The following is a 25,835-nucleotide window of genomic DNA, read 5'->3' as shown; positions in this document are numbered from 1 at the left end:
CAATGTGTGTGATTTTTGAGCTGGAAGCTATATGCAGACAATATATCATGTGCTATAGTTCATGGAAGAGAAAAAGTGAAAGTTTGGGTTGCAACTGGAAATTATTCTGGAGTTCGGATTTTGAAGGCATGGAGGAGGGGAGGCACAAAGAACTGAAGCATTACAGACACCACCTGAAGCATTGCAGATACCAGCTGAGACATCAGTGGATGGCAAATATCCCAATAAGGACTATGGCTCTTCGACGATAATGATGACAAACAGGGGGAAAGTGTGAGCTAGCACAGGGAAAATGCGAGCTGGCAGAGGGAAAAAAGACATCAAGTAATAGGTTTATTGTGCTGGGGAATGGGCATAAGCAGCAGACAGTTACAGAAGGTGAGAAAGCAAGGAGGAACACTTAGCTTTGGCCAAGAACTGGAACGGGTGAAGAAATCTAGGCTGTTATTGTATGAAGAAGGGAGATATTGCAGCCGTTACAGGGAATTTTGCAAGGAGCCAGAGAGGCAAACTGAGGCCTCCCAAGCAGAAGGAATCTTGGGCACAGAGATAACAGAAATATTATAGAGGAGCAGCTTTGTATGAAACACAGCTGGAGAAAAACATGATAAAGGTAGTAAGGATTAATTTCATAGGTAGTCAATAGATGGGACCCTAATAAGGAGATGTCCAGCAGGGATATCTGTTGTGGGTCAAAATCACTTTGAAGAAGATAGCAAAGGAGTAGCAGTGAAGGGACTCCTGGATGTGTCTGGATATGGATGCATTTAGACATAAATAATATAAATGTGAAAAGTTTTTGTGGAAAGCAAGTTTTCTGGACCTGTATCATTATAAATGACTGTAAATTTCCAAAGAGGGAAAAATAATTGCTACTAAAAATGGAAAGTCCCAGATACTCTGGAATATGGTGGTGTAACAAGTGTTCACTGAAACAGCAGAGCTGGTTGAAGCAAGTTTTGGCACATGATGAAGGCAATGTCATGGGTGGTTTCTTTGTAAGCAGTGATGAGCATACTATGGAAAATAACCTTGGATGAAGTTATAATTTGTTAATTTAGGTTAAATTAACTAGACGGCTTAAAAAGTAGGTCTGTAACACTGGTTCTCAATATTAAAAATGGAAAATTGAGACATTAAAAGGCCTCTTTGGGAAATTAGCTGGACAAGGGCACCTACAATTCCTTCATCTAATAGGCTTCGGTTCTTAGAAATATGCATCGTAGAAAGGTAACCCATTTAGGAAGTTATTTATAGGGATTTATAGAAGTTTGTGTTTGGAAATGACTGAGGAGAATTGATTAGTTTGAGATCCCTATAGTATTTAGAAAACCTATAGAAAATGAAGCAAGCTTCAGAGGTGGGGTTTCCAGGTGAGGCAGCTGCTGTAGTGCAGTCATAACAAGCTTTACAGTGACCACATTGGGAGTACCATTAATTCTGGTCACCCAAGGAAAAGGACAGTAGCAGCAAACAGACTATTTGCTATAACATTAAGAGTTACCATCTTGCTGGAAAAGAATAGTGTAGTCCTAGCTGGTCAGGTGTATTCCAAAGAAACAACTTAGTAATCAGTAGGAAAAAAAATTCCAGGGTATTTCATGTTATATTCAAAGTTTCAACATGCATGCTGTCGCTGAAGAGGAGATTCCACTAACCTGGTAGGGGAAATAAAATGAGATGGTGACAAGGCTGATCAAATGAGGATGACAGCTTTGCTAAGGGTTCTTAGCACCAGGCAGGCTGACGTCTTCTCCATGCTCAAGCTTAATGGTGAGACAGGGTTGATTTAGCCAGGCGGTCTAGAGGGAAGGAGACGTTGGAAAATCGGCTTGGAAGGTTCAGCAGAACCCACATATTGTTCATGGGAATTTTAAAAGTATACTTCTCACCATTTCAAGGAATTTGTAGAAACTATGGATACTTGGGAAGCCAGACAGCTCATTGCAAAAAATTTTTCAGTTTTCTTCCCATCAAACATATGATATAGGTAAACATATTAATACTTTATAACAGTTGCTACTTGTCAAATGTTTTTTATTAATTTTTAATCCCTAGAGCAGTTTTTTCTTTACAATCTGTAGGCTTTCTGTGTTTATGACTTGCTAAGACCTTATGTGAAATAAAATTGAGTCTGTTGCTAGTTAAGTATTTCCTATTGTGATACTGCGGTAATTCATCCTCTGGGAAGAAACTAATTGTGGGAGACGCACAATGTTGCCTTCAAAGTGTTTCAAGATTAGCCCTGTTGAAGCTCATGAATTTTCAGGCTCCCTGGAGGGGTTATTAGTTTTGTTGTAGAGGTACAGTTGGACTGTTTGGGGAAAAGTTAACAATTATGGTGTGCTGGATTGGATGGACTGGTCCTCTAGGAAATTTTCTGTAAAATATCTTCTGATAAAAATTATGTGGATGCTAGCAGGACAGCATTGACCGTCTGTTCTGTAAATCAATTTGAATAAAGATGTACAAACACACTTTATTTGCAGCTACTTTGTATGGTGATAAAACAGGAGGAAAAGGTTCGAAACTCAGTCCTAACATTTTCATCATCGTTGGCACCCTGTGAGAGAAGTTGTTGCAACTTCTTAATTTTTTTTTTCCACATGTGCCTCTTGAAACTGAAAAAGTGTTTGAAAATGTTCATAGATTTTCATGAACTGTAAGAATATTTACACTGAAGTTGATTCAGGTTCATCTTTTATTTATATGTGATATTTTTCCTCCATATAATTTATTTATGTTTATAACAATATTTTTCTGGAGTGCTGAGATTTACCAGGTATAAATGTGTGTGCTGGGCATATAAAATTGCATAATGCAAGTGTTAGAGAGAGGACCTGAAGGATAGGAGCCACTAAAACTAAAGGCACAGCTGCTGCTAACAGAGGTTGGTAGCGCTACAAAACTACACAGTATTTGCATCTATTGAGTGCTAAATGCTGTTTTTACTGCTTGTTGTCTACTTTGGTTACACATATCAAGATAATACAGGTTTTTTTTAAGGAAACATTTTAAATATTTCAGGTATTTTCAGATTTTTCACTTTGGATTTTACATTTGTGTCTGTATTTGAAAACCTGATATTGTTTTTTAATGGGGATAGCTATGAGGTTCAAGAAAGGTTACTGTATCAACCCTTTTGGCAATGGAAATTGGAGAGAAAAAGAAGTATTATTCTAGCATGACTGGCCCTATACAAACTGAGCTGAACTCTTTCATTGGAGATTTTAGGTTTTGCTGTTTTAGTGTTTTTCCCAGTTGGGGTGAAGTTTATCCATGGAGAAAATTGGTTATGAGGAGAGAATAGAAAAAATGAAGCGAGAAGGCTATGCAGTGAAAAAAACCTAAGCAATTTTCTGATGAAATTCTTGGGGAAGTTGTGACCAAGATGATACTTCAACGGCATTGAGATAGGCAATAAAAAAGTGACTTGAGTGAGCTTCAGTGTCTTGCTGAGTCCTAAGTCTTGCTTAAGACATTTTTAAAAAAAACTTAAGGATATTTGACAAACTGGTGTTACTCCTTTCAGTGACTTTTTCTTATTTGCCCATATAATGTTCCATTAGACAAAGACATATTTGCATTGCCAATAAATAATTGGATGCTTAACCCTGCCACATTTTCCTAACCACATGAAAGCAAACCAAGGCTAGTTATTTTAAGTTGTATTTTAAGCCTTAGGTCATGTCTCACAGCATTCCAGGAGGATTACAGTATTACTGTCTCTCACTTAGATCCATAAATACCTGTTTGTGCTGCAAGTGAGCATTAACATACACATCTTGCTTTGTTTTCATTGTCATCTTTGAAAGGTTTGGCTTCATCCTATGGAACATCTTCAGCACAAGAAAGATAAACCTTGATGTGTTGAATAAGCTGGATTCTTCATATTTTCACTGCTAAGGAATTTTGGCTTGGAAGGATATGCTGATAATCAACACATCCCTTAACACAATTTCCATGCAAGAGCAAGGCAGTCTTTGCCTTCTCTTCCTCATGAATGAGTTCTCATTGTTTTCCCTGTGCTAGGTAAATGATTTCATAGCCTGTATCATTTAAAATATTATGAATTAGAGTAAGTAGAAAACTTGAGGAATTTATGTGGGCAGAGGATATTTTCAGAGCAGGCGATAAACGTGTAATCATGTAAAAGGCCACACTGGAAAGGACAGCTCTAGATCCAGACCAGTATAAATACCTCTCCTGACTGTGATCTCTTACTTCATATTTATTACAAGATTGGATAAAATATGGCTTTTTCCAGCTGCTGTTCATAAAGCATAATAATTAAGCTTTCTTTAATTCTTCTGGTAGTCGTGTCCCCGCTTGCCATATGCACATGAGGTGCCTTGCTTAGGGTCAGGCACCTCCTGATGCAGCAGGACACTTAAGTACCCGCTTAATACCACATGGCATGTTTAAGCTGCTTGGGCAAAGTGCAGTCCATACAGTTCAATTGCACTCGGGGCCAAAGGCGGCGCAAAGTCACCTTGGTTTACCTCCTGCATCGCAGGATGTTGCATTTCCCACAGTTGCCCTTCGCTGAACCCAGATACATCAGGCTGGTGAATTCTGCTTGTTGCTGTATTTTTACAAACAGCTGGGGTTTGGGGAGTTTCGGTCAGTAGGTTTTTCAGCTGTGGCTGTTTAGCCTATATATTGTCATGTGACCTGAAACAAAGTGATTTAGGGGGAAAATGCAAACAATCTGCAAGCTGTTACCTTTATTAACCTGCCCTGTATTTTCCTCACCTGCTGAGCAGCATTAGTTCTCTTACATCCTAAAAGTCTTTGCTGAGAGAGGGCCATACTGAATATTTTGTTCTTACTCCTAAATTTGTAAATATTGTCCTAAATGGTATTTTTTTTTCAATTTTTTTAACTTTTCAAATTATTTTTTTTCAACTTCTTAATAGCCATTTCTGTTCTTCAGCTCTATGTTTAGTGCTGCAGGAGTGTCATGAACATATAGAAGCTGGAGGAACTACAGTGCTTTTGTTTTTGAAGCTGTGACCTTAAGGTAGAGATTAGTCAAGAGACTGCAGTTTGCAGCAGTTCATCCTTTCAGATTAGTCTAGCTCTATTCTTATTTTCGTGGTACATTCTTTCTTAGAGAAAAGAAAACCTGTGTGTGACAGACAGACTGGGAATAATAGAAATGTATTAGGGAACTATGGTTTTCACCTGGCATATTTTCAGTTATATTATTTATTTCAATTATTAAAATTACTAAAAATATTCAATTTCTTTTTTGTATTTAGTCTTTGACATTATAATGTCACTACCAAAGACATAACAGTTGCAGGTTTTAATTTTTTTCTCTGGAGTGTTGCTTGTTAGTTGATTAAATGGTTGTTGGGTCCATTTGTTTGAGTCAGTCATGATATAAAAAGATTTTCTAATTCTTTTTCCGATGTGTCTGTGCCCTTTCTATCTCCCCTGGGACAGAGGATGGTGTTAGGGGACTGCTCGAGCTACTCACAGCTTGTACAGAAGACAGCTCAGCACTGAGGGTATCTGGCATTCCTAATATTTCACCCCATCTTACTCAATTTAACCCAATTAAAGCCAGATTTTCTCTTAAATGTCATTAAACAATCTGGCCTACAACAATGTGCTTGCCTTCCTGCCCTCACTTTCTTTTCCCCCTCTTTTTTTTTTTTCTTTTTATTTCTGTTTGCTGTGGTTTTGGCTGCTGTCTGTAAAGATGAGAAAGCTAAGATACAGAAATAAAGATTATCCTTCTCTTTGAAAGCAGAGGGGTTTCTGGTTAGAGGACAGGGATATATGGTGGTGACACCTCACCATCATGGGACTTCGTAGCCATGTTGACAGATTTACTCTGAAACTTACACTGGGGGGAGGAAAAACTTCAGCGGTAATTTCAGTGGGTTCAATCCCCAAAAGAGCCGGATAATTAAGTTTGGACCTTCTTGGCATTGGTTTTTGTATTTCCATGCTTTCTCCAGCATGTCTGAGGCTGTGTTTCCCAGCAGATGCCCAGGCCCTGGCCCTGGTTTGGTCAGTCAAGGCCGCCCCCAGCATCGAGGTGTGGCCCCTGGTTGCTGCTGAAGATCCATCTTGTCCTGCTTGGCTACCACATGGAGGCTTTTCCTCTAAAAATGCCCTTTTGTTTTTACAGCTCCTTCAAACATCTGATCGGCGGCCTAGATGATGTTTCCAATAAAGCCTATGAAGATGCAGAAGCAAAGGCAAAGTAAGTGTATGCTTGTTGTGTTCAGTGTGAAGTAACCTCATTTTTATTGATTGTACATCACTGTAATTAAAAAAACCAACCAACAAAACAAAACTGCTTTTTCTAACACAACAGTATAAAACAGCTTACAAAGTAGTCACTTAGGTGCTTATTCTGAATTTTCCTCTGAGTGAGCTGCCTTCTGTCTCCCTGGCTCTCTCCATGAATATGGGGAGGACCAGAAGGAGATGGGTCTTGTCAGGCCAGTGCCCAGAGCTGGGTGATCACAAGGTCTGTCTTAATCACAATATTTGGATCCTCAGAAGTGTTGGATCTTCAAAAAATTCTCTTGAAATAGTTTAAGGTGAGAAATCACAGATCCTGGAAAGCTCTAGTAGTAAAGGAAATTGTTGCTGAATAAAATTTGTTTCTTTAGAGAACCCTGATCTTTCTCACACATTTTCACGAAGTCAAAATGCGTTCTGAGACAAAGAATGGGAAATTGCATTTGTCATTTTTGAATGAATACTAGAGCTACCTTGATATGAAGCAATATATTCAACTGAAGTCCTGCTATAAATATTCATTCCTTTAAGAAGTGAGCTGTAGTATACTGCAGTTTAAAATATTAAAAAAAAACCCAATTCATTCGTTCTTGATCTACAATTTGGTTTTCATAGGAAAGCTTTGTTATGTCTGTACTTTGATTCTATACCAACAATAAAGCTTTTGAAGAGGAACATGTTCTGATTGGAGGGATACTGAATATAAACCACTATGATTCAAAGGCAAACATTCTTCAGAGGAAAACTGAAGTTGCTCTGTACAGAATTACTTTACTTTTTCTCATACAAAATTATTTTATTTTTCCTCTTATAAAATAATTTTACTTTTTTCTGTCTTTTTTTATTACCCCGTTAAAGAAGCAGAAGGTGTTTTCTCAAAGTCAAATGCCCGTTAATCAGTGGTCTGCAGCCATCTAAATTTAAGATTGCTCTTAAGTTATACATAGTAACTTCTCATTAAACCAGAGGGGTTTGAAATAGTGTATAGCAAAGGTATTTGGCACTTCTGTGGAGAAAAATTGAGAAGCCCTAATTAGTTGATTAAAAATAACTTTTTGTTTGTTTGTGTCAGAAATTAAATATGCAACCCAAGAAGCTTAGTTTCTTGAGCAAGACTTGCTAATATTGCAAGATAAATTAAGATAGTATTTTCTTTTTTATCATCTTTGAGTTATATTTGAAATACATTTTTAATTATATTTAATTTATTTTAAGGTACTAGAAGGCACCCCAGGGTTGCATTTTAGTTTAGAATAATATTTCCCTGCCCCAAATCAAACACACGGGTGTTCTTCTTCAAATGCTTAAGTTCTCTAAAATTCTTTTTGACTTAATTAAATAGGCAGGAAGCTATCAGCTTCTTTTACTACCCCAGAAAACAGCTATTTTGGGCACAGAATGCAAAGTCAAATGGTCACAATACTATAGAAGCAGATAACTAGCTATTAGATACTATAAATATATATAAGCTATTAGTACCAGCTGGAAACACGGTATTTTAATGCTAGTAGCAGCTTGTGTAAAGCATTTTACAAAATGTTGGAAATTCACTTAAGTAGCTTCAGAGACATGGTCCTAAGTGTCCGAGGCATGTGCTATTATTATTTTAGGGAGAGATATATATATATATGATTACTATTTGGATTGCATTGATTTCCATCTAAACAAAAGGGAGGAAAACATTGGTAATGAAACTGATGATTTTTGGTTTCAGTAATAACATGATGTTACTATCACAGAAACTTCTAGAAAGTTACACCACAACCCATCAGCATCAAGCAGAATTTCCAAATAGGACTTGCCACCCCCCATATCACAGTCTGTCTTTTCGCATCTACAGTTTTAAGCTCTATTATTAATAGAGGATCACGTAGTAATTTATTATCACAGTAAGTGTTTCTGTATGCAGATTGTATCAGGGTATTTTCAGGATAGGTTTGTGTGTTTTAAGGAAGGGCTTTCAGGGTCCCTTGTGCACTTTATAACATGTCTTGAGGGGGACTGCAGGCTTGGACCTATTTTGAATAAAATCTTCATTTTGGCAACCAACGCGCTGATATTAACCTTAACATTATTGAGCTTTTATCTTCTTTATTCCTCTTCTTTTCTTCTAATGCCAAGTATTTCATCCCAATGGAAGGGCAAAGCAAAGGATTCCTGGTGGTGGAGGAATTGTTCCCCAAAAGGAGCAATTGATTAATTTTGATAGCAACTTTTTTACTTAAAGGTCAGAGGTCTGTGCTTGAGTCCTGTCTTTCAAGACTCTAAGTGACAGTGACATGATAGCCCTTCACATATTGACATCTTGACTTTGAAAAAGCAGAAGGGGTCAGTGCTGTCTGCTTAGAGAAACGTTAAAAAAAAAAAAAAAGGAATGCTTTTTCAAAAGATACAGCATTTATTAGTCAAATACCATATTCACATTTTCTCAGCTCCTTGAAAGCAAGCACATGCCTGCAAAAAGGTGAGTAGAAGAGTAAAAACCTGCAAAGTTACTTGAAGAGTAAAGTGAGATACATTGTAAGCTGTTTCAGAAAGTTTAGTTGCTCGAGAGTTATTGTTTCTATATCCTCAAGATAAAACTCCTCTGGGAGAAAAGTCTGCTTGGCACAAATTTTAACCTGGTTTACTTTTCAAGCAGCTATTAATTAGCTCCAGCTAATTGTCTTTCAAGGGCTTATCTTTTCCAAGGGGAAGTTTGTGAAAAGCAAGAACGTGGCACATAAAGCGCATTCAGGTTTGCTGAGGCTTTACACAAACCACATTAAAAAAAAAAATCCCCTCTTTTTGCATCCTTGTAGCTAGTATCTCATTTTCAGTGCTTGTATGGCAGGTGGCAAAAGGCCTTTGGATGGATAGAAATTTTCTGTATACCTGTGTCTCACTGTGAATCAAGCGGATCAGGATGACCCACACAAAGGTCAGATGTTCAGTGGGTGTAATGACACAGAGTAAATACAAAGGATATTGTGAGACGTCATTACAGAGTGTCAGAGCCTGCTTTTGAGTGGTGTGGTGGCCATGTTCAAGGCCAAAAAGTGAACAGTTTAATATTTTCTTATCAGTTCCTGTCAGTTGAGCAATATGAACTAAAACCATACATATAGAAATGTCTACAAATGGCAGCAGATGTATTTTCATATAAATCTACCAGATCAAGCTGTTTATTACATTCCTGCTAATTTGTAGGCTCTGATCAGCAAATGCACAAGTTTATACTACATCCAATGCAGGGTCCATGTTCCTAAAGCAGGACTTGGATCGCAGGCAGGAGTTCATCGCAGAAATGCCTACCAGATTGGTGACACTGGTGTGATTTTTTTATCTCCATGCTAGAGCGTGACCCTGGGGTCATGGAGCTGGTAGTCCCAGTGCAGGACATGACTGAGAGTATGGTAGGCAGAAGTTACAGGGTCAGAAGATCTTTCCATGTATTCAGCAGTTCTCTGGGTCTGAAAGGGCTGAACTTCTTTTTGAGTTTATTTCTTGGTGACATGGTGACAAGCTAAGCCTTGAGATATGGTTAGGGTTCTCCTAGTACCTGGGGAAATGTTCTAGCAATAAAACTGTTGTAGACATCTGAGCTACAACTTCCTACCCTTGGGCATGATTTGAAGGAAAGAGTAAACCGTGTTCAGCTCTTGAAGGCAAAGAAAACACATACAACCATTCAAAAATAGTTCAGCTGAGCAGAAGGGCTTCCTGCACCACTTAAAGGACGTGTCACTGGGGGACCATGGCTTTAGGTGTCTGCCTGCTGACCATGGTAGTTGTAGGTGTCTGTCTGTTCCACATGGGAAGCTTTGGATTGTGTCCTGAATGCCTGGCTCTTGGCCTGCATGAGCAGCCAGAGTGCCCGACACAAGGCTGTGTCAATGCTCCAGTGGGAAGGTGCCCAGGAGTCCCTGCCAAGCACACCAAGGGCTTTGGGCTTCTCTCAAGAATGACATCTCTGTCTAGGAAAGCAAGTGTGCACCTGGGCTGCTGAAGGCAGTGGAATTCAGCCAAGTTGTTCATGTGCCCAAGCCGAGTCATCTTTGATGCTGCTTTGTGAGTTTCCTTAAAGTCAGATGACTATAAAAATTGTGTCTTTCATCTAAATGGAAGAAGCCTTTTTTATCCTCATGATTGCAGAGATCATCTTTATAACATGAGCTTACTCCAGCATCAGAACGGATTTAATTCTTTACAACTAATATCTTACTACCCGACACTTTTCCCTGGTTTTTGCAGGCTTAGGACTGGCAGTTCTCCTTAATGTCCATTCTTTGTATTCAGTCTCTTAAATCAGAAATCATCGATGTATCATCTTGATGTGCTCAGATGAGTTCATAAGCTCATCACCTAATGCATATTATAGTTACATCCTTACCAGAGAAAAGGTGAAGAAGGAAAGAGGCAAACATTTAATTAACTTCACATTCTGAGAAAATGGGAGTTTCGGAAGAACAGCAGTCATGTCCCAGTGTTAGACCCAGGCACGCTGGTATTTAGGGCATGAAGGAGATACCTAAATAACCAGGAGACCCATCTAAGTGTAGATCACTTCCAGATGGAACCACTACTGCATCTCTCTCAAATCCAAGAGGAAACGGGTGGGTTCTGCTGCAGTGTTGGTGCCGAGTAAGGTGAGCGTTCAGTGAACATCGTTCCAGGCACACAAATCCCTTGTGCTGGTATCTTCCTCATCCAGAAACTCCTGAAGTTAATTGCTGCACACTACTTTAACGACTAACAAGGTCATCAGATGAGGTCCCCTCTAGCTTGGTCACACCTTTCCATGATATGACTGTAGCAAGATAGACCTCCTGTGGCACAGACAGGGATAAAAAAAAGGTTGCCTTCACCACCAAGCTGGGAAAGCTGGCAGCTGCCTGGGCTTTGCCCAGCCAAGCAGAGCCTATCTGGTTGAATGACCATGGTCCCTGTGCTCCTTTACTCCTGTCATATCCAGAGTTATCTGCTGATGTTGATCTCCTGTGGCAGTGGGGCTTGAAATTAATACCCTGTTGAAGTCCAGACACTGGTGCCTTCATGCTGTTGCTTCAGGCTCTCTGCAGATGTAGGCTATTTTGATTGCACTTTTTGCTTGCTTGCTTGCTTTTTTTTTTTTTTTTTTTTTTTAAATTCCAGTTGCATTGCAGCCCTTGGGGAATACGTTTTGGTACTCACAGTCAAAATTGTCTCCTTTTCATAGGACCTGAGGGGGCAAGGACCTTTGTGTACAATGCCTTTCCCTTCCACAGAAGCTCTTGCCCCAGATGCCCTTTGTCTTTACCTGAGCTGTGTTTTAATAAAGAGCTCCATCCAAACCTTTTCTTTTACTGGCCAGAGTTGTCCCATTTTTCACATTACAACTTCTCTCTCACTACATTTATTGATAACAAAGCATCCTAGCAGCTCATTGACTTAGTTTTGGTGCAGAGGGTGGTTATTAATATTTTTCAATTTTATATGTATTCTTTGCAGGTAGTTTTCCCCTTCCACCCTGGCTTTAAAGGTAAAACGTACTTTTTTTCTAACAGGAAAGCTACAGATACAGCTTTATAGTTCAAGTAAGCAAGGTGATATGGTGCCCCAATTTTTTCCTTACATTTGCTGCTTGCAAAGTGGTACTATGTACTGCAATACATTTAGCACTAGCTTTTTTGAAGATGCCAGTTTAGGAAAAGTTTTGAACTACCAGCTATAAGCAAGTGCCTGTGTGCTGGGCTGGACAGAAGCCTGCTCCTGGTATCGCCTGGTGGCTGGTAGCTGGTGTGCAGGTGCCATCTGCTGTTAAAGGCTTCCCCCATGCTGTGTCCAAGTATCTTTTGCAAGATTAAATCCCTGTATCCCCCGGTCCATCTAGTTTCTCCTTTGCCAGCATGTTTACAAGAGAAAGTATTTTCAAGTGTAGTGTGTGGCTCCTCAGTGGTGTTTCTTGGAGGGTCACTGCTGGCTCTACATGTGTCTCCTTCCTACACAGCCTTTTCTTTTGCTTCATGAGCTTGTCTTTGAGTTATTTTAGTAGTTGAAATTGTCTCTGGGAGTTGTAAGCTTATTGCACGTGGATAGATCTAAGTATTAGTAAGTAGCACAGATCGAGAGGAATAGATGTGTACAGAAAAAATGTTGGTGACAAGGGCCTGCTGTACAGACTACTTGCATTTCATTGAGGTTTTCCTTTGGGCTACTTCAGATCTGGTTCCCTAGACTCAATGTTAAACAGTGCTTGGTGTAAATCGGCTTCTGAGCTATGTCTTCCAGTTTAGCGTCACCTGAGAGAGTGAGCCCTTGCTCACTTGTCCCACTCAGATGTGAAAGGGACCTGTCAGGGGACTTGCTTCAGAAACACACTCCTTGTCTGAGCTAAGAGATATTTTAATGCACCTTGCATATAAAGACTGTTCTTCATGGATAATCTGATCTCAGTCTTTATCTGAAGGTAGTTGGCAGTGACCTGGTTGCACATGGTGGTGTGCCTGTAGTGTAGATATCTGTTCCTTCATAATCTATAGGTACACAAGTTCTGGTCAACCTCTCCATAACATTATGACTGGTGTTGGCCCTTCAGCTCCAAAAAATGGGACATGGTACACAGAAGAATCCAGCTTATCTTCATGGAAACTCTTGTTTTGGTAAGATGGGAAAGCTTTGCACGTAGATGCTGTGTCTGCAAGCACACTGGTATTTGATGGTTTTGACATCTAGCCAGCCCATGGATTTTGTGTGGATAATAAACAACCCCATGTACTAGGAAAGGATGCTTTTCATTTCTTTATCTTGTTTTCATTTACAAATACAGATAAGATAAGCCAAGAAAGATTTTAACCCCTTGCCAAAAGGGAAATTTTCAGTGTTAAAAGTTGCAAAATGGGAGCTGCCAATTAAAGAGAATGATTTAATTAAGGTCTGACTTTCTGTTGGGCCACAGCTTTTGAAAACTTTGGCTGAAATAATTCACTGATGCACGGAGTATGATTTGATTAGGAATTTTTCTGCAAGAAAAAGTTTTTTCTGTTTTACAGCATTAGGAAGGTCTGGGCAGCCTGAAAGTTGAAATAATTGGCTCCCATCTCCTTCTGTGTCAGTTTTCTGAATTAGGGACTATATGGGAACTAGCTTTTGCCTTGGTTATCTGCGGTGCCAGGCTTGGGGGAAGACTTCTTGGGATGTGCAAAAAGGTGGGGAAAAGCTCATTAATGCTATAAAAAGCAGAGACTACAATCATTTATTTTAAGCAGTGTAAATAATTAAAATAATTCCTCTACTTGGTGAGTGCTGTGGAGAAATCCTAACAGGTCATTGATACCTGTTAAGTATGTGTGAATTTAAATATCTTGCTGTTTAGAAAAACTGAGACTTCAGATGGCATTATTTGGCCTCTGGTATGCAAGAGCATTTTTTCTGTCTGCTGGAGAATTTTGCTTATAACAGAGTTTAGCCTTAAATACTTCATGATTTCATCCTGAGGCCACTGGTGGTTTGTATCCAAGTCTGGCTATTGGATTTTCCCAACTGCTGTAATAAATAGGTGTTTATTTAGAAAATAAGATCTCAGAAATAATTTTAAAAGGCAAGGGCCCATCAAGATAACATACGAGGTAATATCCCTAAATGAAGGTAGTGGAGACTGCTAAATTGTGACTTTCTTTTTTGAAGGTGAATAGCTGCCTGCAGACTTGTGTTACTCATGCAGAGATCTGTGGAGGTAGACTTTATGGCGGCTTTCCTCTTGAGAAAATGCACTCTGTAATGCACTGTGTCGCTCACAAGGGATATATTAAATCAGCTTTTAAAAGCAGGTCGGGTTTTTTTTAGGTAATAATCCATATGCTTTCTTCTTGCTAACTTGACCTTTCGATATGATAATTGACTGTGTCAGACGTCAGGTGGAGGCACTAGTGAAAAAAAATCAGTGCCTTTAAAGCAGGCTGCTATTCTAATATTTTACTGCATTTTTTTATAGCATTAGGACCTGTACTGATGAAGTAAAAATGCAGCAGAAAGCTTTCTGATGATAATGAGTCTCATTCCAGAGGAAACAGAAAAATGTTGCAGCAATGCATCCATGTGCTTGGCATTTCCAGTTGTGTGTGGTAGCACTCGATGGAAATGGAGGTCTGTGCTAGAAATATTAACCATTCCTTTGGCATTTATCTAAATACTTTTTTCAGAAGCCACTGAGAATACTTCACTAATCCCAGTACAGTCACTTAGAGCTTCATGTAGCACAGTCTTGGTAGCTTTAAACAGAAACCCTGGCAAACCTTGGCATCCATGAGGGATGGAGAGGCAAAGGTGGCATAAAAACATATTTGCATAGTTTCTGGGTCTGTACATTTGTCATCCAGAACATTTCTGATCTGTTCTGAAGATTTATCTTAAATCGGATTATGCCACTGGAAGGTGGCCTATTTCTGTCCCACTTTCATCTTCTGACTTAAATAACAGAGGCACTTGAACGGAGTCAAATATATTATAAATAAAACCCAGTGATCCTTCTAGCTCCCTAGCTACTGATTTTTGGAACTGCTGGAAATAGTTGTAGGATCATTTGTGAATTTTCCAGTGCTGGAGTTGCCTGCTAGACCGGTTATCCTTGGTGGTACCTCACCAACTCCTACGAGATCCACCAGGAGTTGGGTCAGACCTCATTTCTATGTCCAAGCATTGGAAAGGAAAGAAGTAAACTTAGAGCCAGTGAGAGCTGAAGCACAGGTGTTTGGATGGTGTTGGCATCCGGGGAAGATTTGGGATTTGGGCTCCAGGAGGGAGGCATCAGGGGAGGAGGCAGGGGAGCACTGTCTCCCCACTGCTGAATTGTCTTAGCAAGTGTTGCCAGTTAAAGAAGTTTCTTCCTGTTCACCCAAGAAACTTCCTAGGCCTCAGTGTGATGGGAATAGCTCCAAAGTTTTGAAATGTTGGTGTATGCAGTTGTTTAAACAGCAGGGAGAGGGGGGAGAGTGGAAAATGGAGGTCCATATTTCAAAGATGAGTGGATATTGTTTCCCTTGTGAAAGTTAGTAAGTGTGGCACCCCAAAACAGCATAGCAAATTTATTTGACCCCTGAGCAGTATTTGTGTCAAATCCAAAGATCAAATTTGTTTACTGAACTGTGAAACGGAAGAAATGTGACCCCCTTCTAAGTGAAGAACTTAATGCAGCCTTAACTCTGAAATTACTGCAGAGACCTCCATCCCACCAGCAGCTGATAAACTGAAACAAACCTTTCTTCTTTCTCTTCTTCCCTTTAAAGAATACTTCAGTTTTCCTGAAAGCTGAAAATCATTTCCATGTATAGCTTACAGTCTAAATGTAGTCCACGTTAAACTCAGGACTTCTACCCAAATCTCATCCTTACCTAGTGAGCATGAGCAATATTGGACCACTGCAATGTTGGCAGTGTTGTGCCAACTATATTGCCAACAGTCAACTGGAAGACTCTGTTTTGATTTCTCTTAATTTTGCCAAATGTTCAGCACAAAATGAAAGGCAGTCCAAGAGGCACTGTAGAAGAACAACCAAGATGGGTCTGTTTCTGCCTTCACTGCTGCCAGCAGCCGGCTGCAGGACCCGTACAATGCAACACTACCCTCTTTGGGTGCAACAGGAAGGTGACAACCTGCCACTACAATAACTTACTCTGTAGCACCAAGTAAAGGAGGTTTATATTTAAAAAACCTGACGCTTCCAATATAATTGATGGCTCCTGAGAAACTGCTGCTATGTTATGTTAGTATTATTTTTTCCATTTGCTTGTTCGCAGCACTTCAGGCATCCCAAACCCCACAGCTGGGCAGCGCACTTATTTATCCTGACTATGCTGTGCGCCACTTACATTGATTTACCCTCAGCTGCATTTGCTGTATTTTCTCAGTGGCTGACTGAATACTCTGTTAAATGATTTGAGAAGTGCTGAGCTCTAAATCTTTAAATCATCTGAAAAAAAAAAAAAGGAAAAACGGTTCTCATTATTTAAATGAACCCACAGTTTTTACATAGGTATAGCAAGATGAAACATAAAAAATAGAGATAATATGAAATTTTGAATATGTGAGAAGGCTTGGTGTCTGTAAACCTTTAAAGAGAAGATCAAAGTCAGATCTTCCCCATTATATTGGATGTTAATGTAAAACTACCTGGAGATTTATAATAGGGCTATTGTAATTAAATCTCTGATGTAAGTTAAAAGAACCTCATTCACAGCTGTATTTAAAATTAATTTTAGTAATGGGAATGAAGTGTTTCTAGCTTTGCCTGCTCAGCGTACTATCACATGCAAACTCTTTTGCACTCTGTCTTCAATATTTCTTAGGTTTTCTTACTTCATTTTCAGGTGTGATTGTTGGGTTGCTCTACAGAGGATGTCAAATAATATGATTTGTTGATAGCAAAGCAAGAGATTAGTCTGATACAGTGGGGCTCAAAAAGCATTTGTGGGATTGCAATTGCCATTTGCTTGGCTGTTGATCTAGTGTGAGTAAGTGCTGTACCTCCACTCAAACCCATCAGAGATACAGGTGAATGTTGAGATCCTTGTACCCATCTTCGTCTCAGATAAAATCACAGGTTCTACCAGACCAGAGCTTTTCCTTGTCCTTTATGCTTTAATAAGGTACTTTCTAATAAAGGTGTATTTCTCGCACACTGTGATTTTAATGGATAGCTATTCCTTATTTCATTTGGAGGCTGCTTCTGTGCAAAAGTGATATCATTCATCTTGAATGGCAAAATGTAATCCTTATTGCTTGAAATTCTTTTAGGAGCCAGTAATCAGAAATGGGCTGGCAGCTGGCCAGTAAGTGGCTGTGACTCTTTTTAACATGCAGGGAAATTGCCAGGGAGTCTCTGCAGGTGCTGGTTTTGCAAAATAAAAAGCTAAATACTTGGCTGCTTTGAAACGTAAACCAACTCCGTATATTCCTCCTAGCTTGCTTTCTGATTTTATACACTTAGGGAAATGAATGCTCTAAGTTTAGCTTTGGAAGATGTTTTATGATCCCATTATCAACCCCACTGCTTCCAAATAAGCTATTTTAATAACCATGCGATAGTTGAATTGTTATATTTTGCATCTGGGTCAGATTCGGATGTGAAAATGTTTGTTAAGAGTTGAGCATGTGTTTAGTGAAGGCATGACCTCCTGGTTGTGAAAAATAGCTATCAATGAGAAAGTACAGCTCTAAAGTTCACTTCTCAAGAGAGCAAGACCTGTTGTGGGATTACTGCTGCTTCAAATGCACCCTTGCTAAGTATCAAAGCTGACATTATTAAAAAAAAAAAAAAAAAAAAAAAGGAATTACTTGTATACTTTATGGTTGCAGTCTTTGCAAAGGGTAACGTCCTGCAAGACTAAGTGCTGGGAAAGCTTTCCCCCAGTTGTGGACCATGCTCAGCACCTCACAAAGTCCTGAATCATCTAAAATGAAATATAGTCAAATGCTTTTGTTTCAATCAACTAAAACAAAACTCTAGTAATCTAAACTTCCTTTAACTGAACTTGTTAAATGCAGAAGCAAAGTTAAGAGTATTTTCTCTTGTTTCTGTATGTGGTCAACCTTTGTGGGTTTTTCGTAAGCAGGCAAATTTTTTATCATTTATCCAGGACAGCTACCATCTATTGCTCCTGAAAATGGAAAAAATACTCAGACTTCTCAGAGAGAAATAGAAGGTATAAAGGCTGGAAACAAGCAGTTCTGTACATTCCCTTTCCTAATGTGATGCATAAGGGTTGGGTGAGGGCTTTATGAGGGCATATACAGAAGCAGGAGTCTCTCCAGTGAAGGGTCCTTTTATAGCAAGTCTCTTTGAATGGCTTCAAGCATTTTGAAATATTGTTTTAAACACGGGTGGGGGAAAGAAATTCAAATGTTTGTTTGACCTGCAGCATCTCCTATGCCATTTAATGGAAGAGCCAAACATAAAACAGCTGAGCTTTAGGCGTGCCAGGGGCCATATCGCTCAAAAAGTCAACAGGAACTACTGATAATGAATTCCCCTTTCGAGTCAGTGAATTGGATAACACAGTTTGTCTTGGGGGAGGAATCATACTCACCTGAGCATTCTTAAAGTTTTCCTAATTTTCCACAAGTTTTAGTGAATGGAAGCGCTTGGAAGATGAAACTTTCAAGTAGAGGGCATCACTCCTACTGCTGGGACTCAGAAGAGTCTTATCTGTGTCATGCCTTTGGAGGTGGCACGATGAGGCTGCTCAGAGATAAACACTGATGGGATATATGTATATGGGTGCTTGAAAATGTCTTTAGAAAGATTACTACATTCACATATATTCAATCATATTTTATTATGGACTTTTAAAAACTATTCAGAGCTTGAATAATTTGTAGTCACATTAGTATCTCCCATATTCAGTGATCTTGTTATGATGTGAAGAATCCTATTATCGTGTTGGAAGTTCACTGGGGCAATCAAATTGGTAATTTTTCTGAAGTCTTCCATCTTTAATAGACCCCTTTTTGCTAGACTTTTAAAGCTAGTTCTGTTTAAAGAATAATCCAGGAATACGTTCAAAATACATCAACTTCTTCAAAAGCATGAAGAAGGCATCTGGACTGATCTTTACTCAGAAAACCATTTTTACAATGGAAGTAGTTTTTCAGAGAACTTCAATTGATATGCCAATATTAATTTAAAATTATGGAGTCCAGCTCACAAGGTCCTAAACCCCTGTGAAATTAGTGTTTGTTGCCCTATTCCCACAATGCAAAGCTCCAGTGTCAATAGATGAGAATTGCTAGTGATTTGGGGCGGTTGAGGGATTCACAATGAGACCTGCAGATGAGGAGAAGGTTATTTTGCTTGCTCTGAAAATGAATAATCTAGAGAATGACTTAATTCCAGAAAGCGGTATCAACCTATTAATAGTCAGCACTCGCTGACTCCAGTCTTTAAAATTTATATGCCCTCTATTTATTTGATAAGGTGTAGCGTTATCTGGCTTTTCCATTAGAAAGGAACCCATACCCAGCACCTCTTTGTCATATTTATACATCTAATAAAACATAACACTGCCAGCTTAGACCTGTTCATTTGTATTTTACACTTTCATTCTTTACTCTCAGTTTCTATGGGAACCTGGGCTGTTACAGCAATAGAGAATAAAGAGATAAAAAGAGGTCTTCAAAAACATAACTGTTTCTCTGCTGAATCGCCCACGTGATATACCAGGGACAAACACACTTACAGCTAAATAAACTGGGAAGGGAAAAATCAAGGCAAGTTAAAGGCGAGAAAGTTGATGGCCACTGAATTTCGTCCTTCCAGAAACAACTTGATCGGGGCTTTTATGCTTTTTGCTTTGAGTATCCATGTATGATGCTTAAAACTTCAGCAGTTTACGTTTTCTGAAAAGGAGATAATTTGCATTTCTTGCCTTCATGGCTGTTTCAGTGCAAAGTGCTCCACTGCAAATAAAAATAACAAACCCTCTCCTTTTGGTATAATGAATTATAGCTCATGAATTGGAAATGTGATGTTCATGTACAATTTCCATACGTTTTGCAGAGAAACATACTCTAGTTCATATATTACAGTATATCATCTAGTAGCTGCTGCTTCAGTATCTGTTGGTGATCCAAGGTAGATGAGCTGAAATAATTGGGAAAACCTCCTTAAGGACATTTCTTGTAATGCCATGGTGAGTCTATGAATTGCTTACGAGAGGTTTGCATTTCAGTCCAACTTTGAAGAATATGAATGTAATGCTTTGTCTAAGGCTATACTAAAAATGTAAAGATAGATTTTACATCTTTCAACAGGTCTGAGTTTAAAAAACAGTCGATTTGGCAAACTTTGTAAGGATATATATATAAAAAAAAAGGTTTTTGAAACAGTGGGCTTTGGTAGGGCTATTACCAGTAAGACTTATAAGCAGTTCCTGAAACATGTCATTCATTTGTTTTAATGTTCATATGCATCAACGTGGATTTTCACAGCTGTGTTCCTCATTATCCAGAAATGCCTATCAGCAGCGAGATAGTCTTCACAGAATCAGCTGAAACAAGGGCATCCGTTGTGATGCTAAGTAATAATATCTTTAGGCTGTTTTTTAGTCCCAAATGCTTGTTTTTGGACTATAGGCTTTCTCCAGAACCTGCATTTCTCTGCAGGTTGATGTGGCAATTACCTTGAGATAACCCTGCTCTTGACAGATGTTTTTTCTTCTTCCTTCTGCCTGCCTTGAAGTTGGTTTGAGTAGGTATTGCTGAGTTAGGTTTATTGAGTTGTAGTGTGAGATGAACATGTGTGGCTTCCCCTACTCCCACTGTTTGGGTCTGGAAAGGATCAGGGTAGTTAAAAACCTTTAACTTCCCAGTAGTGTCAATTACCATCATGAATAACTCTTTGACAAGTCGCTTTTCTCTGTCGTTCAGCTTCCTGATCTGCAAAACAGCATGTAAGATTGACTAATCCAAGGTACTACATCAGAAATTCATACTGTTATCTCTGTTGTCCCACATTACAACTTCAAGATATGTCTCCATATCTGTGCTTCCTGGTCACTTTGTTCTTGCAGTAAAGCGACTTTAAAATTATCTTTTAAAATAATGTTGAAAAGGGGAGTGGTAAGCACTTGACCTCTTAACACAGCATCTAGAAATCATTTTTTAACCATGCCAGGAAGTTAGTTTTGTTGGTCTTTTGTTGCTGCTTTTCAGGCATCTTTGTAGTTGGTGTTATCCCCATATATAGTGAGAGAGATACACACGTAGATAATACACGTATATATATGTAAGCTGTTAGCCATGAAATTGCCTTTCAAATCTTTATCAAAGATGGTAGCACCTGGACCAAACTCTTGTTCAAACTGATTTTTCTTTATTTTTAAAATTTTTTTTCTTTATTTTTTTCCCAATGAAATATACTTAATTCTCCCCTTCTTCTGAGCAAATCTATGTCATTTAATGCTGTTAATTTCCCAGATCATACAGTCATTACTTTGTCCTCAGTATTGAGGTGCTCTGCAGCCTTCTGAAACATTTGTGCTTTGGAGTATCTTTTAATTGTTCCAAAAGAAGAGAATAAATTAGCAACTACATTGACTTCCCTTCTCCTCCATAGGTAGTTTTATGGCTTTATGTTTTGTAGATGTTTGTCAGGGTAAGCAGTGACGTAGCAGCCTGGTCCTTCTGGTGCTGCACATCCCCATGGTTGGAGAGTACTGAGGCTCATGGCAGAACTCTGTGGTCTCCAGAAAGTGGTCTTTTCCCACCTTTCCTGAAGGCTTTGGACTTCTCCAGTGGCCTGCAGGTTGGAATGATATTGACAGCCTCATAAAGATTTACTAAAGATGTAGCCCATTCAATTAAAACAGCTGAGTTGGTTATGGAGTCTAGGTTCACCCTTCTCAAAACTGGCAGGGTGCCAGGTCAGCCTAAGAGGAACAGAAGGTGTTTTGTCTGGTGATGAGCTTATAGGGCTTGAGAGGTTGGGAAAGAGTAGCTTGCTGGTGTCTGCTGTGGGCTGGGATATTCTTGGGCAGGGGTCCTCAAACTACGGCCCACAGGCCAGATACGGCCCCCCAGGGTCCTCAATCCGGCCTCCAGTATTTACAGACACACACCCCCCGCCAGGGGTTGGGGGGGAAACCAAGCAGCCGCAGATGGCTGCCTGCCACTTCATCTGCGCGCTGGCCCCCTGTTTAAAAAGTTTGAGGACCCCTGTTCTTGGGGATCTCAGGGGGGCTCCACTGGCTGTAGGAGACTCAGCTGGTAAGGCTGACAAATCTGACCTGCCACGTCGTAGCATCATAGCTCAGGTCAGCAGGTGGCAGCAAAGAGATGGCTGATGGCACGAAGAGATTGTGTAAAAGTGCACTGAGGACCCGGGCAGCAGATGTAGCGCCATCGTTGTGAGAACTCCTGAAATGACATCTGGACTCCCTTCAGACGGTCATCAGCTTCTTGATCCCCTTAATAACCACAGGATCTCTGCTCCAGCCCCCGCAGGAAGAGCTGGAGGAGGAAAACTGCAGTGATCTCAAACCTCTCTGGCCTTGATTTCAGAGAGGTTGTCTGCTGTGCACTGCCTGATCGTTTGATCTACTGGACACCTGACCCTTCGGTTTATGGGGGAAACAGACTCCCTCTAGTTCATCGCTACTGACTCCCACATATATCCATGTATGGGATGCTGGAGCCTGGGGCTCCTTCACTCCTTCCCAAAGCTGGGCTGCAGCAGGCAGAGCTGCATCTCTCCTTGTCTCCTCAGGCTTTTGGTGTCCCCCGTATGACTTACATCTGGAGTTGTCTTAAGTAGGCACCCAACATCAATTAGTACTCATGGGGGAGTATCCAAAGCATATCAGGACACTTCCATGCACAGAAGGGAGGATGCTCCAAATTGCAGGTGTCTTCAGCAAGGCTCTTATCCCTTGATTCAGCCATAATGAGGAACTTCTGTAAAAACTAAGAATTAAATAAAAAATATCACAGAAAGGATGAGTTGATGTTGCTGCAGCCCAGTGTTGTCAACACCAATAAAGCTTGTCACCACACACATAAAGATGACATAGTACGAAACACGGAGCTGCTGGGACAGAGGCACAAAATTAATTTGTTCAAGAAGATGCAGCTACCAAAAAGGCCTCAATTTCTTTCACCTTGGAGACTGAAAAAACTGAATGGTACATAGAGCTGATGTTTGAGAGCCAATATTTTTAGGTCATAAGTGTCCAGGATCACAAAGGAGCATCTCCAGCCAACATTTCACTGCTTTTCGGGAGGGCAACCTGCACTGCACCACAGAAAAATAGAAAAACTGCACAGTAGGTAGGTAAATGAAGATAAATATAGGGGTAATGTAGAGTATTAGAGCAGCTAAGCAGGAAACATAGCAAGGAAGGCAAATGCAGAGGCAGATAGGGCAGCATAATTCAATGTAGTTAATTTGCTCAGCACCAGCAGCTGCCACTGGGTTTGGAGACTCCAGGAGAAAAGCCTTTTTTCACAGCCTTTCAGCTGAAATAGGCTTATCCTTCCCTCTGTGAACCCACAGGAGGGGTTTGACCCATTGGAGCCCCAGCAGCTTTGGAAATACCATGACTGCTGTCAAATGGGCTATTGCAGGTCTTGTATAGCCCTGCGTAGAAAGCATTGAAACCCACTTGACTCGAAAATAAACAAACAAAACACGTACTTCTGTATCATGATAAGATAAAACACTGCTATCTATTTAAAAAAGAAATCTATATTTAGCCCTGCTGGATGCAGACATTCCTAATCCCCATATATCACTTACGAGTGAGTTCTGACCCTCCCTGGTTTGCCTGGTATTAATCAAGAGTCAGCAGCATTTGACACAGAAGTACTTGACAGTAAAATTTTACAGAATTATGTGTTTGATGTGTAGCTGAGTTTAGGTCTTTTCTAATTCATTTTCAGGCAAAGGGAAGCCAATTTGAAAACACTGCTGCTAATTCTGGGAAAAGAAGAAGATAATAAGTCTCTCTTGGGAGTTTCAAGTGACAGCATAGCCATTAGTGGAGGGGAAGTGCAGGAAGATGATCTTTATCAGAAACCGTGTGTTTGTCTATATAGTTCTTCCCCAGAAGTCATTACTTACCTTTGAGTTAAGTATTATTTCATTACATTAAAAAAATAAGTGTTGGTGGGTGAGCAGTTAGAATTTTGTTGTTTATTGATGATGGAGAAGAGAAGAAACCTTCTCTAAGAAGGAGGAGAAAAAACCTACTCATTAAAGGAAGTGTATGATCCTCTTTGAGAGCAGAAATGGACTTCTGGAAAGTTTATGTGTATAGACTGACCACCAGGTGGTAATGGAGAAGTGTTTACAGTGCAAGAAATCCTTGCTGTGATCTGAGATTTGTATCATATCATGGAGTAGAGGGGATCACCCTTTGTGATTGGTTATGTTTCTGTTGGAAAAAGCAGCATCCCTGTGCCAAAAAGATACTTACGAGTTTAATGAAAAATACTTGGAATTTATTACAGTAGTAAAGAGGGTGGCACAATCTTCCTCTTACGTGGGTCAGGGAGAATGCTAAGCTATGTTTCCTAGTCCTGAAGCACTTTTGTGGAGCCTCTCATGAGGTTTATGACCACCAGGATCGTGAGCAGGAGCAACTCTGCTCCTTCATGTAACACCTTTACAATAACTTCTGAAAACCCATCAAGCCTCCAGAGGCAGCAAGAGTATTCAGTGAAATATCACTGCCTGCTTGCCCTGCTTCTCCATGTGCTTCCTCACGCCTGTTCTCCAGAGGAGACACTGGGAAAAATGGACCTTTGACCTCATCCCAGACACCCCACATGTGATCTGTTCTTGAATAAGTCTCCTAGTGTATCTTCATTTTACAGATAAGGAAACAGATATGAAGAGATTAAGCAAATTAACCAGAAGTCAGAAAAAACCAAAGCAAAACTGGAGCTGCCACTGTCCTACTTTCTCCCATCTTCAGTCCTTAAATGTAAATGTAGCTGGCAGAGAAGGAGACCGAGAGAAAAAAGCTTCATCTGCAGAATAATTTCCCATTTAATGAGCTAACAGGGTCATTATAGCAAATGGAGGAATGGGAACAGGTGTCTGGTTGTGGCAGCAGGCGAATCCACGTCTGGCCTACTTCACCTTCCCCAGTACAACAGGCACACGGCTCTGGAATCTGAGGGCCAGGAGCATGATGGTGTGGACAAAAGCCCATCCATGTTGGAGGAGTTGTCCAGGGAGAGTTGGTCACCCCCACACATCATGGCCAGCTCTGCTAGGAAAGGAAGAAAGGTGGCTGTCATCAGCAGCTCCACTCTGACAGGAACAGAGGCCCGGTATGCCGACTAGAGCCAGCCCACAGGAAAGTCTGCTGCCTCCCTGGCGCCCAGGTAAGGGGTGCTACTAGAAAAATTCTCTTTTTTGGTATGGCCCCCAGATTATTACCCGTCACTGGTTTTCCAAGTGGGCAGTGATGAAGTCCAAACAACAAGTCTGAGGGCAGCCAAGAGAGACCTCGGGGCCCTGGGGCGCCTGGCTGAGGGATCAGGAGCCAGGCAGTGCTCTCTTCCATCCTGCCGGCTGCAGGGAGCGCTGGGGCCTGCAATGGGAAGGTCAGACGGATCAATACCTGGTCACCAGCTACGTTTTGGGGGTTTTGATCATGGGTCAGTTTACACAGCCCCAGGCCTGCTGGCAGCAGCAGAGGTTCACCTATCCCAAAGGGGAAAAGGATTCTAGCTCAGGAGTTAGCAGGGCTCGTTGAGAGAGATTTAAACTAGATTTGAAGGAGGAACAGAATAAAACCAAGCTTGTTAGAGATGAGCCTGGGGGCAGCACACCAGTGTTTGAGGTGAGATCCATAGCACAGCTGAAGTGCATCTGTGCCAGTGCCCAAAGCGTGGGCAGCAAACAGGAGGAGCTGGAAGCCGTCATGACATAGCTGCCATCATGGAAACATGGTGGGATGACTGGCATGACTGGAGTGCTGCGATGGATGGCTACAAACTCTTCAGAAGGGATGGGCAAGGAAGGAGAGGCAGTGGGGTAGCTCTGTGTGTCAGGGAGTGTTTCAGCTGCCTAGAGCTGAATGATGGTGACAGAGTTGCGTGTTTATGGGTAA

At 40.4% G+C, this 25,835-nt stretch overlaps 1 protein-coding gene across 3 annotated transcripts in view; it reads left to right on the top strand.

The window, feature by feature from the left end:
* The window catches only part of PRKG1 (protein kinase cGMP-dependent 1), a 509,003-nt gene that overhangs the window by 432,643 nt on the left and 50,525 nt on the right, over positions 1-25,835 (top strand). For 2 of the 3 annotated variants that reach the window (XM_037400740.1, XM_037400739.1), the window contains exon 9: positions 6,146-6,220. In XM_037400740.1, the coding sequence (XP_037256637.1) occupies positions 6,146-6,220 (75 nt within the window). Of the gene's footprint in view, positions 1-6,145; positions 6,221-17,763; positions 17,771-19,660; positions 19,667-25,835 lie in introns of those variants that run through there. The other variant, XM_037400741.1, reaches the window with a different exon arrangement.

This window comes from Falco rusticolus, chromosome 9, assembly GCF_015220075.1.
Source record: "Falco rusticolus isolate bFalRus1 chromosome 9, bFalRus1.pri, whole genome shotgun sequence".
Classification (NCBI taxonomy): domain Eukaryota; kingdom Metazoa; phylum Chordata; class Aves; order Falconiformes; family Falconidae; genus Falco; species Falco rusticolus.
The sequence above is the reverse complement of the archived record's forward strand: the minus strand, read 5'-3'. Positions and strand labels throughout refer to the sequence as shown.